This window comes from Abramis brama (genome assembly GCF_963993115.1).
Source record: "Abramis brama genome assembly, chromosome: 4".
NCBI lineage: Eukaryota > Metazoa > Chordata > Actinopteri > Cypriniformes > Leuciscidae > Abramis > Abramis brama.
In genome coordinates, this window is record NC_139966.1 from 51683381 (window position 1) to 51700678 (window position 17298).

Sequence of the window (17298 nt, forward strand, 5' to 3'; positions counted from 1 at the left end):
ACTACTGATACTATTTTTCATTGCTACTTTTACATATATTTATAGTATGGACATATAGCCTATCGTTTCTCCCATCTAGCCTATCGGTTTTAGATTTTTAATATATAAAAAAAAAAGATTTCTGTTATTTTGCTCTATTTTTATTTAGCCTCTCTGGAGCTGAAATAAACAACACTTCATTGCCAGCAATTGCTGCTGAATGCTGTTTTGTTTAGAAAAATAAACTTTGACTGATTTCACTAAATGATCAATTTGATCAATTGACTTAATTATCATCATATTGGAGAATGCCTAGGCATAGTTATTATGCTTGTGAATAGATAAAATACTATTATTTTATTTATTATGTATTTGGTTTATTTTTCTTAATTTCTTTTTTTTTTTATGTATTTACCATATTTATTAATGCAGTCTTTCTCTGCACTGCGGGACTTTTATGATCTGCTTTTTATTCATATTTCATTAAATAATTTATTAATTTTTCCAGGTTGATTGTGAATTTTATCCTATACAATGACAATTAATAATAATAAAAAAAATTAAAAGTGTGCTTTTGTACCAGTGTTGTAATGGGACACTGGGCGGAGATTAGTGTGTCTGCGCATGTGCGGAAATGAGTCATTGTAAAGTTTCGTTTAGTTTAATCTCAGCTCAGTTGACAACCAGACCGTTTTTGGACAACCCATAGAAGCTGAAAAATTCAACCGAGGTATGTTTTTGTTTCATAACATGTTTTATTTACCAAAGTGGAGAAAGAGCCACTAAAGCTTTCGGTTAATGAAGGTAAGTTTGTCCAGCCGTTATACAGAGATGCGTCTTGACGTCACTCACAGCATGTCGATGTTTGAGTTTAGTGGCATGTTTTTGTTTGTTTTGGTGTGTGTTTATAATAAGGTGTCTTTACATGCTAACATGAATCTAACTACATTTAGTTTAGTTGCTAGTTAGTAAAGCTACCCGTTTTTGGCTTTATACTAAACCAGCGTCTAGTTCTGACAGTTCAGACATCAGCTGTCAGTTTGGCAACAGTAAGTTTCTACATCAAGAAGAAGTTGTTTTGTTATGCAAAGTGTTGCTAACTATGGCATAACACTACCTACACTATTCCCCCGGTTTCACAGACAAGCCTAGTCCCAAGATGCATGCATGTTTGAGCTGTCTTAACTAAACTGACATATCTTAAAATATGTCCGTGCCATTGTTTTGTCTCAAGATGCACATTTTCTTTTTCTAAGGCATGTTTAAAAAAAACTATTGAAATGTACTAATTTAATTTAGGCTTAATCCTGGCTTAATCTAAGCCATGTCTGTGAAACCAGGCCTATGAGAAGTTAATGTAACTGATCTTTAGAGAAGTAGAAAGTAAGAAGTAGAATCATGCATCCTTACATTAGGTGAAATTATGTTTCTAAAATTAAATCCCTGCTGAAATATGTTTTGCTTTCACATCTGTGGGATTTCAAAATTCACTCAGACACATTGCAAACCAAGGAATTTCTCACTTCTGTCTTTGTTATTTGACACATACTGTAGGAGTGTGACTTGTTACTGTAAAGTGTTTTGGAGGTAGCTACACTATAGGTCCACTATATTTTTTTATTCAGTAATTTTGTCTTGTTTTCCAGTACCAATATATAAACATTCTTAAATCAAGATACACTCTTATTTTGATTAAAACAAAACACAAATTTAATTCAAAGGGAAAAACAAGATTTTTCTTACCTCACTGACAGATATTTGTCCTATTTTTAAGCATAAACTCACTTAATTTTTTCATTGTCTTGATTTAATAATTTTTCATGTTTTATGTAACACAATCTGTTTTGTTAATCTGTTTTTTTTTTTTTTCAGAGCCACTTCAGAGTGAGTAAAACTCTTATGCATGAGCACCGGACAGTGAAAACGCAGAGCAGTATGTAATGAGATATGATTATATTCCTTGATTTAAACATGAGTCACCTGACCAAGTGAAAAAAAAATCTAAAAACAGAAGAGGATCTGTAGGAGGCCCACAGACACAGGGTGGAGTGAAAAAGTGTTTAGATTATGACTTAGGCTATTTGTGCAGCCAGTGGTTATATTATGATCCTGTCTTAAATAACACATTCTTGTAGCATATAATGGCAGTACATTGAATCATTGTGATATCAAACGACAACATAAGGTTCAAAGTCAAACGTTTATCATCAATACAGTCACCAGTAATCCATAATTTACAGCATTTTTCAGCATAATCATGTTCACAAAACATTTTTTTGTGTAAATGGAACATAGTCATGTGATCTAGACCAAGGGATTTTCAAATCTCATGACAGTTTTGAAAATCCCTGATCCAGACCATTGTGTAATTCTGTTTTGTTTGCAATAAAGTTATAAAGGACTCCCTCTAGAGTTTGAACTGAAATGCATGTGACATTTCACGTCCTTGCACTGATTTGCCATTCACAACACTGAATGGAATCTCGTGTGGCGGTACCAGTGATGGTATGACTGAGAATGAGATGAATGCTGTGATCTATTCATAGAGTAATAGTATAGTTGGTATACAGTATATTCATTTTTAAAACTTTGTTTCTTACACCAGCTTACGTTCAAAATAGTGTTTGAAACCAACCTGTAACGAACCACACTAGATCAAGTAATCTTCTCAATGTTCCTAGAAGAAAAAGCTCCTATTGTTCTGCTTTTTAATTTTGCTGCCCTACTGACTTGAATAGTTTACAGAAATGACAGAAAATGTATGCATATATTAGTTTAATTTTTTACAAAATTGGTCATTAGTGCTTTGAACAACCGCTGCAATTGTTTTAGATAGCTTTACTATCTAAAACTATTTTTTTTACTAAAATACTAAAACTAGTAAAAAACAACAACTCGTATGTGTTTTTGTATATGTGTCTGAATGTAATGTATGTACAACAGTGGCCAAAAGTCATGTCCAGACTTGGGAAAATTGACATCTTCAACCTTTATTTAAATATGAATAAAAATGAGTTAAAAGATTTGTAATCCTATTACGTAGTTGTGTTTGAAGTCAATTGTTTTATTTGTAATAACGCAGTGAAACTGCGGACATAATTTTTGGCCAGGCTGTCATACTAAGAAATTATGAATGCATGCAAAAACAAGAAAGATGCTCAAAGTTCAAAGCAAAGGGAGATATTTTCTTTTAAAGAAATTGCTTTTTAAGGACTACAACAAAAGGCTGGTTGGGACTACACGACATTCCTCCCGGGTTAGATATCACCAACCCTAAAACTTACATAAACCGGAACACGATTTTATAGATTACCAAAACAGACTAGAAGATAACTACACATAAGCTACATAAATTCATCAACTAACCATTCAGAGATGTTGTCTACATGTTGTCACTTCTTCTTGAGTCTCTCCATCATTGTCTGACTCCAGTTTGAACATAAAAGGCTAAAAGGTTTTGAAATTTCCAGTGCATGTCTGTGTGAAGTAAAAGGACACAAGCTGTTGTAGCTCCGCCCCCTGTGCCGGGAGCAGCAGCTCCTTTGCATTTAAAGGGACAGACACAAAAACTGTGCGTTTTTGTTTACCCTCAAAAAGTGACAACTTTAACATGCTATATAAAAATATCTGTGGGGTATTTTGAGCTAAAACTTCACATACACACTCTAGGGACATCAGAGACTTATTTTACATCTTGTGAAAAGGGGATTAAACCAATAACTTTAATGACTGATTATGTTCTGGTCAGTATATGCTTTTTCCTGTGAGCTTTTTGTTTTTCTATGCATTTTTTTTGCACAGTAAAATCAAACCTGTAGCTGTAGTTTGCCTTTTTTGGCAAAAAATAAATAAATTGTCAGATAAGTACCTTAACCAAGTTTAGTTTTTTGTTCTTCCCTCATATTTAATGATGGTTTAATGAAACTTGTAGGGTCATAAAAACAATTATACCCTCCGGACATCATTGCAGGATGATGTTTCTTTTCCTGCCAATGGGTCATTGTAAATAAGAAACTGACTTGTCTGTATAAGTGAAGGTGAACAAACAAACAATAGTCACCTAGGATGTTGATGCCACTGAAACAGATCTTTTCAGAGGCAGCAAAAAAGCTGTTTGTGTGCCCTGAAAAGAAATCCTTGTATAATTTGAATCTGTTTCTCCTCCAGATGGCCTCCACGTGGTGGGGGCAGCTCTCCGTGCCGGTAGATAATGGCACCCATGTGGACAACAGTAGCTGTTTCAGTGCCACGCAGAGCACTGTGCTGAAGGGGGTGAATTTCGGAGGTGTGCCCATCGTTCTACTGCTCGATTTTGTAGTCTTCCTGGTAAGTTATGGAGTTAGTTGGGTTTCAATTGACTTGCGCTGTTAGCGCCATCCAATTAAATCTGCACCAACCAATCAAACCACATGACGCTGTGTATCATCCTGCAGGTGCTGCTATTGGCCTTCACTGTGATCAGAAGGAGACTGTGGGATTATGGGAGACTCGCTCTTGTTACAGAGACTGAAGGGTATGTGACATGAAGGCAGTTCTAGTTGCGACGGGAACATACAGTGCCATACTGTTACTATAGGGAACATAGTGTCTAAAAATGTATTGTAAAATTAAGCTTTAAACTAGCCAATATTAGTATTTTAAAAAATTATTATAAAACCATTGTTGCCGTTTCAGAGACTACAGTAAGCGACATTACCGTAGAATGACATCATCCATATCCATTGAGGAGCCTGACTACGAGAAGGTGAGTTTAGAACGCATCATCCTCATTATGACATCATTCATGACATCATCAACATCTTCCTCATTTCCTGTAGGGTTGCTGCTCTTGGGTCACCTTTATCATCAATATGGAGTAAGTGTTGTTATGTTTATACCCGGAAAGCTTTTGCCTGTTGATATTGTCACTTATTCCTAATTTAAATAGGGAAGTGCATATGTGTCTTGATGAAATAAACGGAGAAGTGAAACTGATCTGTGTGTGTGTGTGTGTGTGTGTGTGTGTGTGTGTGTGTGTGTGTGTGTGTGCAGTGAGACTACAGTCCAGGAGAGATGTGGGGTGGATGCAGTACATTATCTGTCATTTCAGAAGCACTTGGTCACCTTGCTCTTGGTCATCTGTGTGCTGTCTGTGGCCGTCATCCTACCAGTCAACCTGTCCGGGGACCTGCTGGGTAGCTCGCTCATGCAATTACAAAAAAATTAAATATGGTCTCAAGAATGCTTCATACAGTAGCTTGGCTATAAACCCTACTGCTGCCTCCCTGTTCACTGTCTAGAGAGGTACTCAGCTACTCTTTAAGGCAGGGATTTGACTAATAACAGAGACGCTGAATTAGAAAAATGAATTGGAGAAATAGGGCGACTGTAGTCCAAAATACGTTTTTTGACATTTTTATATAAAAATGTCTATATTTATAAATTGAATTAATATAATATAATAATATGATTTATATATTTATTTAATATATATTTTTTAATTATAATATAATTAATAATTTGTGATACTATTATTGATAGGACTTATGAAAATGCTCATAGACAAGCTTGAAAAAATAATTTCATTAAGCATGCTTTGATTTGTGATACTGCATTGTAAAATTTTATTACCGATTTGAAATATAAAATGTAATCATGGACAGTTTTCTAGATTTCATTCATTTTTATATATTTTTAATATAGTATAATATAATGGTTGCAAAAATCTAATATTAGTCTTCAAAAATTATAAAATACTTGTTTTTTTTATTCAAAAAGCTGAATTAAGACAAAAAAAATTCTTGGATTGGATTGAATTGTTCTTTATTTTTGGACCAAATTTTCTTTTAATATGGCGTAATTTTGCTGCATTCTGTTTGGAACAGGCACTGTGTTTTGACGCCTAAATATGTTGGATTTTTTGGCCCCTTACCAGGTTTTGGAGGGTGGTAGTGGTTTACAATGTCACATAATGTCATCATATGAAATATTTTCAAATTCCTTTTCTTAGTCATCTGTTTCAGTCTCTGCTGAAGGCAAAAAGACTGACTTATAACTGTGTTCCAGGCAATGATCCATACAGTTTCGGGAGAACCACCATAGGGAATCTTAAGCAGGGGTATGTACCGTATGTGTCCATGCACATATGACTGCAGTTATCTGTGTGTGTGTCTATTTGAACTGTATTTTATATGATGTCTTCGCAGTGATAAGCTGCTTTGGCTGCACACTGTATTTGCAGTTCTATATCTCATGATCACGGTGGCCTTACTGAGGCGCCACACCTCTCAAATGAAGGGAACCAAGAGAGAGATAGTAAGCCATCCTGATATTTCTCTCTCTCACACACACATACATGCTGGTTAGTGTTATTCTAACACTGGTTTATTTTTCCATAGGCCAGAAACACCCTGTTTGTGAGGTCTGTACCCACTGCAGCCAGTCATGAGAGTATAAAAACTCACTTTATGTAAGTGGGATGACTTTTCCAATCTCTTTATTTTTAGCCATTCATCCAGACATCTCCTATTTGTTCCATTCAGTGTGTAAGGCATGATCTCAGCTTACATAATGTGGGTGGCTCAGTTGGATCTCAAAGGCAGCTACTGACCAATAAGTTATTGGTCAGCATTTGTTCAATCATAGTAATTGATTAACATTACAGATATGGATTATACTTAATAACGATATCATTTTGGCAGCAAATTTGAGTGACCGATTGGTTCAAACAATGGCTTGAGTTGGGCAAAGGTGTCTTGAGCAAAGGTAGACAGGGGATGTGTTTGAGAAAATTATCATTATTTTTGCAATTCTGCTTGGTGCCACTGATGCGGAAATCACTGAGTTAACTTTTAAGGTATTAACATGTCTTGATGTATATTTGTTTTCAGGGAGGCATACCCTACCTGTCAAGTGACTGAAGTTAACTTGTGTTATGATGTTGCCAAACTGATTGACCTGGACAGAAACAGGTGAGAATGACAATTTGACCCAATATTATTTGTAGTTGTCCAAATATCTTATAGGACATACTCTCACAGACAATAGTGTTATTTTAGTATCATTGAGAAACGCTAATTTGAAATGACCATTAACTGGTTAATAACATTATTTTATTGTTCTGTTTAATATTTTAATTTGCCAGTCACCCAATCATGAATTCAAATGATGCATTTTGTTCATGCATTGTTTTCAACATCTTACAGGTTACAAAGTTGATTGTGTGGGTGCTCAGTTTTTCATGTTGTTTAATACATTTGGCAAAAATCTCGTTTATATAAAAGATGAAGTCATAGCCATGATTAGACGGCAAATACCAGACTCACCTCTCAGTTCCTCAAATACATAAAACATTTGCATTTCCATTGCAAACATTGTGAAGAAACAGTTTCAAAGAACCAGTTCTTTATTTACCCTTGCACTGCAAACAAGCAGAGACAGTCACGAAATTGTGCAGCACTTCATACACAATTGAGGCAGATGGAGCTATACTGTATGAGGTTTTGCCAACGATCTGCTGGAGTTACGAGGTTTGGTCACAAGCTCTAGTGTAAAGTTCTATTCAAGGTCTGGTATAAAGTATTGACAAAAAAAAGTTACCATTTTCGGAACTGTAATGTTACAGAAGAAACGCAGAACAGAAACATTAAACACTGAACAACTATTTAAATGTTGAGCAGCAAGCTCATTGTCTGCAGATGAAACGGGAACCAATCAGCTTGTGCCATGTAGTAAATTATGTAACTGTTAGAAGATTGCGTTAGGATCCATCAGCCTGCTCCATCTAGAGTTACATGACAGAACTTGGTATTTATTTTAGTACATCAAGTTAAACTAAATGAAAATTGGCATCGCTTCTTTTGCTACTAGCTTTTTATTTCATTTTATTTCAATTAACAACATTTTTTAAATGGTTTTAATTTTAGTCAAATGCATTCTGCTCAACCCTGGTATGATCATTAATATTTTTTGAGTTCTAGCATTAACTGTTTTATTTTTTAATTGTAATATTTTGTAACAGAAAACGGGCAGAAAACAACCTGCAGCATTACCGTAAGATACTCGATCGCCTGGGACAACGTGAGGTCATCAACCCGCGCCCATGCAGCCACTTGTGCTGCTGCTGCCACTGTGAGGGGTGTGAAAAGGTCAGTACAACCATCATTAGCAGTGGTCTTGTTTTGACTTCTCAAGATTTTGGCATCTAAATAATGTGTGTGTTTGTGTGTAGGTTGATGCTATAGATTTCTACAGCTCACAAGAAGCTGCTCTGCTTGAGGAGGAAGTTAAACTAAGGCAGAGTAGGCTGTATCCTCTGGGCATGGCATTTGTCACCCTCCAAAACGAGTACATGGCCACTTAGTAAGTGATCCACACTCAGACTCAACTGCCCATTTAAGGAAACTATGCATACTAATTATGCTGGCTTATAAGATTGTTTTACATTGTTTTTACTAGAATATAAGGCAGAATAAATTGCAATTATCTCTGTGAAAATAATCCCAAGATCGTGGATTGAGTCAAAGAAATCTTGTTTATTGATATCATTTTAGACAGAAGTATTTTCTAATGTATTTTCCAGTATAATTTCTGCTCACTTGGGTTTTAAACGTATGTCCTTTGTCTTTCCTCACAGTATTCTGAAAGATTTCAATGCTCTAGAGTGTGGAGGCGGGACAAGGGGTGTGGCCGGAGAAGAAATGGGTTTTGGAATCAAGTGTGGGTGTGGCCGAGAGCCTCAGTCGTCTTCTAAGAGTGCAGAGCTGAGGGTGCACAAATGGAAAGTGTTTTACGCTCCTCACCCTCATAATATTTACTGGTATGTCCTATTATGCCTTTTTTGGAGCAAAATCTTTAATATTACAACCTGCTTGTTATAGACAATCTAATATCAATTCACAATTCTGTTTATCATAATCTCACCTTCTGTCTCTTTAAGGGAGAATTTGTCATTACGTGGGTGGAGTTGGTGGCTACGCTGTGTGCTGCTGAATGTTGCACTCTTCTTCCTCGTCTTCTTCTTCACAACTCCCTCCATCATCATCAGCACCATGGACAAGTTTAATGTCACCAAGCCCATTCACTATCTGAACGTATGTGACTGAACACAGCACTTATAATGATGTGTGCACATGGATGGAGTTCAGTGGTGTGAAGACTGTTTGTTGTTTTTGTAGAGTGCCGTTATCAGCCAGTTCTTCCCCACTCTTCTACTGTGGACCTTCTCTGCCCTGTTGCCCACTGTAGTGTATTACTCTACACTGGGAGAATCCCACTGGACCAGGTAGACATCAACACAGAAACACACACTCAAACTCAAACAAGTTCACTCAATAATTTGTGTCTGTCTGTGTGTGTAGGTCTAGTGAGAATATGAGCATGATGTACAAGCTCTACACATTTCTGATCTTCATGGTGTTGATTTTGCCATCGCTGGGCCTCACCAGGTAAGAGCTCTTTAAATCTTTCTCCACATTTCTTTACAAACACTTTTACTGTAAACTAAACTAGGTTGAGGGTTAGGGCTGCATGATTAATTAATTGTGAAATGTCTCACTGCGATTATCAATTATTTAATGCGATTTAATTAAAGGGGCTATATGTAAGAATGTTCATGTAACAGAACTTTTAAAAACGAGACATCCCTGACTTCCTAGGTTGTCTAATCCAAGCCTGTAGACTGATTTTTATGTGAAGGGAAAATGTATGTGACATTTGCGTGCGCGCCCAAGAGCCTATCTTCTGTTCAATGACACATGGAATGAATGCTTATACAATGTTCAGGATAATGAGCTGTACTATATGTTCTAAGGAAGAATGCAAAGAATTTAGTTAGTTTGTTCTAAGCAAAGAATGAAAAAGAACTTCACCGTGAGTATATCGGGGCATTTAATCATGTTCAGTCACTTGCGTTATGTGTGCATGAGTGCGACCATGAGCAATACGTTGTTGGCTGCAGTTCACTTAATGGCCACAAGGGTTTCTGAATTCTGCATATAGCCCCTTTAAATAAGCATACGAGCCACATTTTTCAGAGTGAAGCGCAGCACTGTGTTCATTTACACGTGAGCAGCTCATGATTCAGTGTTTTCAAATTACTATTATTATTTATTATTGTTATTTTTATTAATATTATTATTAGTAGTAGTAGTAATATTAGGATTTTTAGTTTACCTTAATCAATTTTTTTTTACTATAGTAATTACCAATTTTGTTTAATATTTTTAGTATTATTATTATAATTACAATCATACTGACACAAAATAAATTTTTAGCCAAATTAGCCCTACAAGCACAGCAAACCTGGAGCTTTAATAAATATGGCATTTTAAATCACAGTTTTTGTCAGAAAATTTGCAATGAGATTTTCTTCCCCAAATCATGCAGATCTGTTGTGGATTACAGTCTAACTTAACGGTTTCATTGTTAACCTAGAAACTGCAACTGATCAATGGGCTGAATTTGACCCACAATCAAAACCATAAATTAATTCTTGATTAGTGTATAGTGGGTCTTAAATGTTCCCAAAGTGAGCATGTATACAGATGTGCTCTCTTTCCACTCAGTCTGGACGTGTTTTTCCGCTGGTTGTTTGATAAGGAGTCTGTGGGGAAGCTGAGGTTTGAGTGAGTATACTTCTGATTTTATTCGTTCAAATCAGAATGATTTATGTGTTTTGTGACATGCACCTAAAAAACAATGGCTTGACTTCCTGGCTCCACTCTTTGTTTGTGTCAGGTGTGTGTTTTTACCTGATCAGGGTGCGTTCTTTGTAAATTACGTGATCACAGCGGCTCTGGTGGGCACAGGCATGGAGCTGCTGCGGCTGCCAGGGTTACTGCTCTACATCGTGCGTCTGGGACTCGCACATTCGGCTGCTGAGAGGAAATATGTTAAACAGGTTGCTCTGTGACTTTCGATCTTTCAAAAATGATTTGGAATTTTTTCTATCTATCTAATTTAGTATAAAATTGTTTATTTAAAGTACCCTGGTATCTTTTCAAAATATAATGTTGCAAAATCTTTGTGTGTTGAATATTTCATTATTTTTAAAAAATAATGAAAGAATAAAGAAGTATTTTTAACCATCTGTACTTTTTATTTTTTATTGATTATTATACTTTAATTTGAATTGAGCATTGACATTTACTAATAAGCTGTATTGGAATTAGGTTGAAAATAAGCCGGATTATCCCTTGAAACTGATTTGAATAGAATTAACAGGAATGTGTTTCTGATCCACTTGTAATCTTGTCTCTCTGTAGAATCAGGCGTATGAGTTTCAGTACGGCGCGATGTACGGGTGGACTCTGTGTGTGTTCACGGTCATCATGGCGTACAGCATCACCTGTCCTGTCATCGTCCCCTTCGGTCTGATTTCTTTCCTCAAGGGCTTGTACACATTATTAGTGTGTATAACATTACATTAACATACAGTCATTGTTTGCAGGTCTGCTGTACTTGTTGCTGAAACACTTGGTGGACAAACACAACCTGTACTTCGCTTACCTGCCCGCCCGCCTTGACCGGCAAGTTCACCTGGGAGCTGTCAATCAAGCGTTGGCTGCACCAATCATATGCCTGATGTGGCTTTATTTTTTCTCTGTGCTCAGGACAGGTAACGTCCACTAATTGGCTGATTAAATCAGTGTTTCTCAGGCATTTTGTTTATTGTATTATTTTGTTTGATTAATATAGTGTGTGTGTATATATATGTTGACTGTGTCCTCACAGGCTTCATGGCGGTCACGTCACTGTTCACACTAGTGGTTCTGTGCGTTACCATCTTTATCTGTTTAAGCTACACTTGCTTTGGACACTTCAAATACCTCAGTCCCCACAACTACAACGTAAGCTGCTTTGTTCTGTATCAGAGTTTTGTCTGACTTTACAATGCCACTATTGTTATAATTGTTATAGTTGTACCATAATTTAATAGTTAAGATTTAACCACTCCCATTTAAACCATAATCATTTAAACCAATTTAAACCACTTACACACACAAATCTTTTTTTTTTTATCTCTACATTTCTCCTCTTCTCTGTTTCCAAATTTCTTATAAATCTGGCTTTGTATGCTATAAATATTGTTGGCTCTGTGATGTATTGCCTATGATCCTCTACTGTAAGTCGCTTTGGATAAAAACATCTGCAAAATGCAAATATGTAATTGTGTATGTCTGTGATTCAGATTAAGGAGGAAGATGAAGACGCTGCATCATCGTGCTCATCTGCATCGGCAAGTTTCACGTTTTTACATTAAACATTATCACACATTTTGTTTTCAATTGATAGATTTCGTAATTACTAAAATCTCCCTCTCCATCTTTCTTACTCTACGTAGGCGTATCTTCCTAAAGTTCTGAACCCAGACGCATCGTCCGAGTCTTCTGATGATTGCAGCACTCGGCAATCCTACGGCACGACAGACACAAGCCCACCCTTCCTCAGCACTGAGGAAGACTGTCCAGAATCTATCTAACAACAATTATCAGTCTACATGTAGACTGATCCAACTGCCCTTTGGAGGAAATGGTTCTTGCCATATTGGCAGTTGGAGGTCAGTGTGGAGAAGGAGGGGATATACTTTTGAAAAAATCACTGTCAAGGTTTTTTTTTTTTTATACACACTGAGAGACATGAGGAACATTTAATCATCGACTGCCATATAACAAATGCAAAAGAGCTTTTTTGGAATCATTTCTTCTCTCCAAAGAAAAAACTCTTTTCTAAATTGCCATTCAAACACGCTGTCCATACATTTCTTCATTACAAAAACAGCTTCGCCAATGAGCACTTGCCAAGGAGTACAATTATAACTTGAGCATATCAAAGCGCACATAAACACTTGAATCATGGCACTTGTGCCTTGTTGGAAACAACTTAACACAATTTATAACTGTAATTTGTGTGAGTGTGTGTGTGTGTGTGTGTGCGTGAGAGAGAGAGAGAGAGAGAGAGAGAGAGAGAGAGCACGCTTACATATTGAATGTCATTCTTAATGTTTTCTGTTTAAAGCAAAGTTTTATATACATATGTTAATGTATTGATATATTGACATATATTGAGCTCATGGCTCAGTGGCCTTTCATTAGTCATTCTATAATTTAGGGTACATTTCACATCAGCGAACAAGTGTAAAAACAATGTGCTTTCTCAATAAATAAGCTATTGGTTTTTAATTTATATATTTTTATCAGTATAATGAATCTGCTAGTTGCAAAGCTTAATCATTAAACACCATTTTGATATTACAAAAAAAAATGCTTTCCCTGGTGAGTTTGTCAACTATGATACCTTGTATGGCCAACCAAATGTTATTTTCTTGAACATTTTAATATTCATTTGAAATAAAATCATAAAAATATTGGAAATTATAACAGCGTACTCAACATAGTTGACGGGCAATTAATATACTCCTTGACAATAGGTCATTGGAGATAATATATATAAAAAAAATTAAGAGGATATTTACCATAATGTGTTCAAAATATCTACAGCAGAAGAAAATGACATCACATGATGCTGGTAACATGGTTTTGGGATAAATCATTTTTTAGTTTTCAGGGGGTGTTTTGATTTTTGCGGACATTAATAAAATGAATATATTTTCTTATTTGAAAGAAAATTAAATTAAACTCAATCTATTTTTCTAAGGTATTTAGATTGTAGAAATACATTTAAACTCAATCTATTTTTCTAAGATATTTAGATTGTAGAAATAAATTTAATTTGGATGATCTTGACTTTAACATTGTTTCTCCGTTATTTTGAACTCGAGACCCAGTTCAAGATGTGGACATTGCAAAAACTGTAATTTAAGGGATACAAAGGCAATTTCAAGCAAACTGGAAAACTGGATGCATAAAATATTGGTGTGAGATTATAGTGTGTATTCTCTTAATGGACAAAATATGAAATGTCTGAAGAAAATTGTTAGGAAAAAATATATTTATCATCAGTGGACATGAAATGTACCCTAAATTATAGAATTACCCATTTTTGTGTGTGTTCTTGTGTGTATATATGGTTTATGAGGACACAAATGTGTATAAAGACATGGGTATTTCAATGTAAACATGGTTTATGGTTTACTTCCTGGAACCCTGTAAAATTGTGTGTGTCTGAAAGAATGAATAGAATGTATTTGGCTGAAAAGTGGCTTTTTAAAGGCTTCATCACTAGGTGGCACTGTTGGTTTCTGATTCTTCTTGGTCTTCTCAGAGCAGTGGCATAATGTCAATTACTAGAGAAAAAACATTATGCAAAGATTGAATTTACAGTAAGGCACTTAGAATAAAGCAAACAGAGCAATGCATAAACCTTAAAATACACACTGCTTTGAAAGTATAGCCTCAATACTTAAGCATTCATGAGAATAGCGTGATAATATCGCTTGATATGTAAATTGATATGTCAACTTAAGTGTCCTGATCACATAATGCCTGTAAACCCGGTAACTTTTGCATGATATCCGCAAGAATACCAGGAATGGACTGTTTACATGGAGCAAATTCTAGTTACAGGAATTGCAGTTAACTAGAAATTCATCTACCTAGAAAGTGTTCCTATGTCAAAGGACTATTTAGAAAACATTGATCAAATTATCATCTTTTAACTGTAATGCAATGGGAAGATATTGTGTATATGAAGAGAAACTGTTAATATAGTTCCTGTGCATGTGTCTTAGTTCTGTATTAATTATATGATTGTAACAGAAACTGAATTGCAGTGTCTGATCATTTTAACGGCTCAACCTCTGTACACTGAGTCTCATAGTCTTAAGCTTTAGATTTTCCTGGAAATGGATGAATGAACGCACTCCAAACACACACTTGACACATTTCTCCTGACTGCGGTTTTCAGCTCATTAGTCAGGATAGAGCAAAATCGTCTTACTTTAACACCATAAGCAGCCCAGAAAACTGTGGCCAGAGTGACCTGCTACAGACGCCAGGATCAGCGTTCAAAACTCCATGAGAACAGAAACTGATCTAATGGGTGTGTGTGAAGAAAAAAATCTTTTCTTCTCTTTTTTTCTTTTTGATTTTGACGCAATAACAGACAATATTGAAGATCTTTTCCAGTGTTTTGCCTGTTGCCATTTAGGAAGGTCAGCTTATAAAGCATCATGTTGACAGCTGGTTCATTGGGTTCACTTTTAGGTTGCCAAATATTTTATTACACAAAAAAATCAAAACTTTGTAAGCAAGTTAAGCTTAAAGGAGAACTCCGGTCAATTTTAACATTGAGCTCATTTTTTTTTTAAATTTGGAGTGCTGTCAATACAGAGAACAACGACAAAAATCGGTGTTGCCTACACCGTGTTATCCTCTTTTTAAAATTTGCACCCTATTGACTTCAATGGGGCATATTTTAAACCTGCTTTTACCCTCTTAACATCCTTGATGTGTCATTACAAGTGCACAGGTCATGTGAGTGATTCCTTTAGAGTTAAGACGGGTGAATCTGACTGCAGTAGATGTGAAAGATATGAATAAAAATGAAGTTAATTCGGCCAGCGCTCATACCTGTATTTACATCCTGTTTTCGGTTGAAGTCCAAAGTAGTCGATTGTCGAGTTCACGCGCATATGTTTAGTTACCTATGATCACGCGCGTGAACTCGACAATCATAAGTCAGTATTAAATGTAAGTTGCGATAGTCTTTTCTTCCCTACTGTGATGTGTCCAAGTGAAACGGATTCTCGAATAAGAAAAATGTAGGGAGGGACTTGATTATGTCCATGGGGAATTGATTGGATGGGTTATGGTTTGCTATTGGTCAATCTCATGTGAGTGACAGGTTGCCTCGCCCTCACGCCAATAAATACGTCATAAGAGATGGGCACATGCATAAAAATAAATAAATCAACATTGCAATGTTCCATGATACAGTAAGAATTGTCAATTTTGATATATAGTGACTAAGATTTTTTTCCTCTATGTGTGTATTTGGGTGTGTAATAGGACAGATCTTTATACACAACACTTTTTAAATCAAACATCACAGATCTTACACTACATGTCACATTTTGGTGTAAAACCACGTGCACAATCATAAACAAGTAGTTTTACAACTTTAATTCATTCTGTGAGAGCTAGAAATAACAGCATTTACAGTCTTTGACACCGCTATAAACCCTAATAGACGCAAACGCCCATGTGCAACTTGAGACAAAAGATGAATGTGAGTCAAATAAAGCATTTCAGTAATTGTTTAAATGGGCTGAAAACATGCGGAGAACAGGTCAAGTTTCACAATGGTGTTTGCTGGGGGCCTCAAAGTGGCAAAACTCCCAGACCAAATGCATTCTGGTTATAAAGTGAGTCGAGTGTTGGCAGCTGAAGCCAATCTAGAAAAACCTTATTGCACCTCTACAATAAGGAAAACAGCTGCTGGATGCCTGGATGAAAACCAATGATTAGGAAAGTAAATAAACATTTTGTTTTTTATTATTAGTTTAGCTTGCTAAGACAAGCATCACTGTTACTATTCCTCATGATTATGGATTTAAATAAGCCCTTAATGCTAAATATAAACTTCACAATGCAACTCAACCCTTGCTGTTTTTGCCACAGATATGAACAATAAATAACACTCTTTTTTTTTTTTTTTCATATAACAAAAAGAGGTAGGAAAAAGTTTCATAGAGGACTAGAGATGCAAGTTGTATATAATTGAGCAACCACATAGCAACACATAATAAACAGCTTACAAATGCCCTGGCATCATCTTAGTGACTTTTGCACAGAGAAAAACCATGAAAAACAAACAAAAGTCTACTTTTTAAAAGAAAGATCCTGTAAACTGGGCTCTGGATAAGTGGACATGATATGGATTCTGTCGTGTAACTCTTCTGTCATAGTTGAACATGCGCATACACATACAAACATTGAATGGCTCATCTACAGCTGCGTTTGGTCTTTCAAACTACAGGAACTAATTATTGTTGCATTTGTATGTGATGTCTTGAAATAGCCCAAAGATGATGCATCCCTCCATTAACACAGACGTAGATGTTTCCTCCTCTCCTCCCTTCTTCTCTCCTCTTTTCAGATGGTGCGCGCTCTTTTCGGAAGCCATGATTGATGCCTCTGACCCCGTGACCCGGAGTACGTATGACTGATCTCTATGCCAGCCAACCACAAAGCCCGACGGCATTGATTTCCCCTTCTGATCCCTCCCTTTTGTCTGCTGGGATTATTCCCATGGCAACGCTGGTGGTCCGTAAGGTAACGTTCTCAGAGCCGAGAGTAATAGACCCTTGCCAAGCCCTGGGGGTAAACTTATTCCACTTCACCCAGACATAGCTTTAAGGGAAAACTAATAGCAAAGTTT

At 36.1% G+C, this 17298-nt stretch overlaps 1 protein-coding gene across 1 annotated transcript; it reads left to right on the forward strand.

Annotated features, from left to right (window-relative positions):
* Positions 1 to 605: 605 nt before the first annotated feature.
* Positions 606 to 14143, forward strand: tmem63a (transmembrane protein 63A). Its single transcript, XM_084110923.1, has 24 exons — positions 606 to 709; positions 1852 to 1912; positions 4147 to 4305; positions 4413 to 4492; positions 4654 to 4723; positions 4797 to 4834; positions 5011 to 5153; positions 6025 to 6076; positions 6165 to 6273; positions 6357 to 6427; positions 6849 to 6929; positions 7979 to 8105; positions 8189 to 8319; positions 8594 to 8776; positions 8897 to 9050; positions 9135 to 9241; positions 9318 to 9404; positions 10524 to 10583; positions 10696 to 10858; positions 11223 to 11328; positions 11408 to 11575; positions 11692 to 11807; positions 12149 to 12196; positions 12302 to 14143. The coding sequence occupies exons 3-24, from the start codon at positions 4147 to 4149 to the stop codon at positions 12437 to 12439; spliced, it is 2391 nt and encodes a 796-aa protein (XP_083967049.1). The 5' UTR covers positions 606 to 709; positions 1852 to 1912; the 3' UTR covers positions 12440 to 14143.
* The last annotated feature ends 3155 nt before the right edge of the window (positions 14144 to 17298 follow it).

Bases quoted from the DNA above. Each gene is read 5' to 3' on its own strand.
- tmem63a (XM_084110923.1), top strand. From the start codon at position 4,147: ATGGCCTCCACGTGGTGGGGGCAGCTCTCCGTGCCGGTAGATAATGGC. The intron at 4,724-4,796 runs GTGAGTTTAGAA...CATTTCCTGTAG, and splicing joins AGGAGCCTGACTACGAGAAG to GGTTGCTGCTCTTGGGTCAC. The intron at 11,808-12,148 runs GTAAGCTGCTTT...TCTGTGATTCAG, and splicing joins TCAGTCCCCACAACTACAAC to ATTAAGGAGGAAGATGAAGA.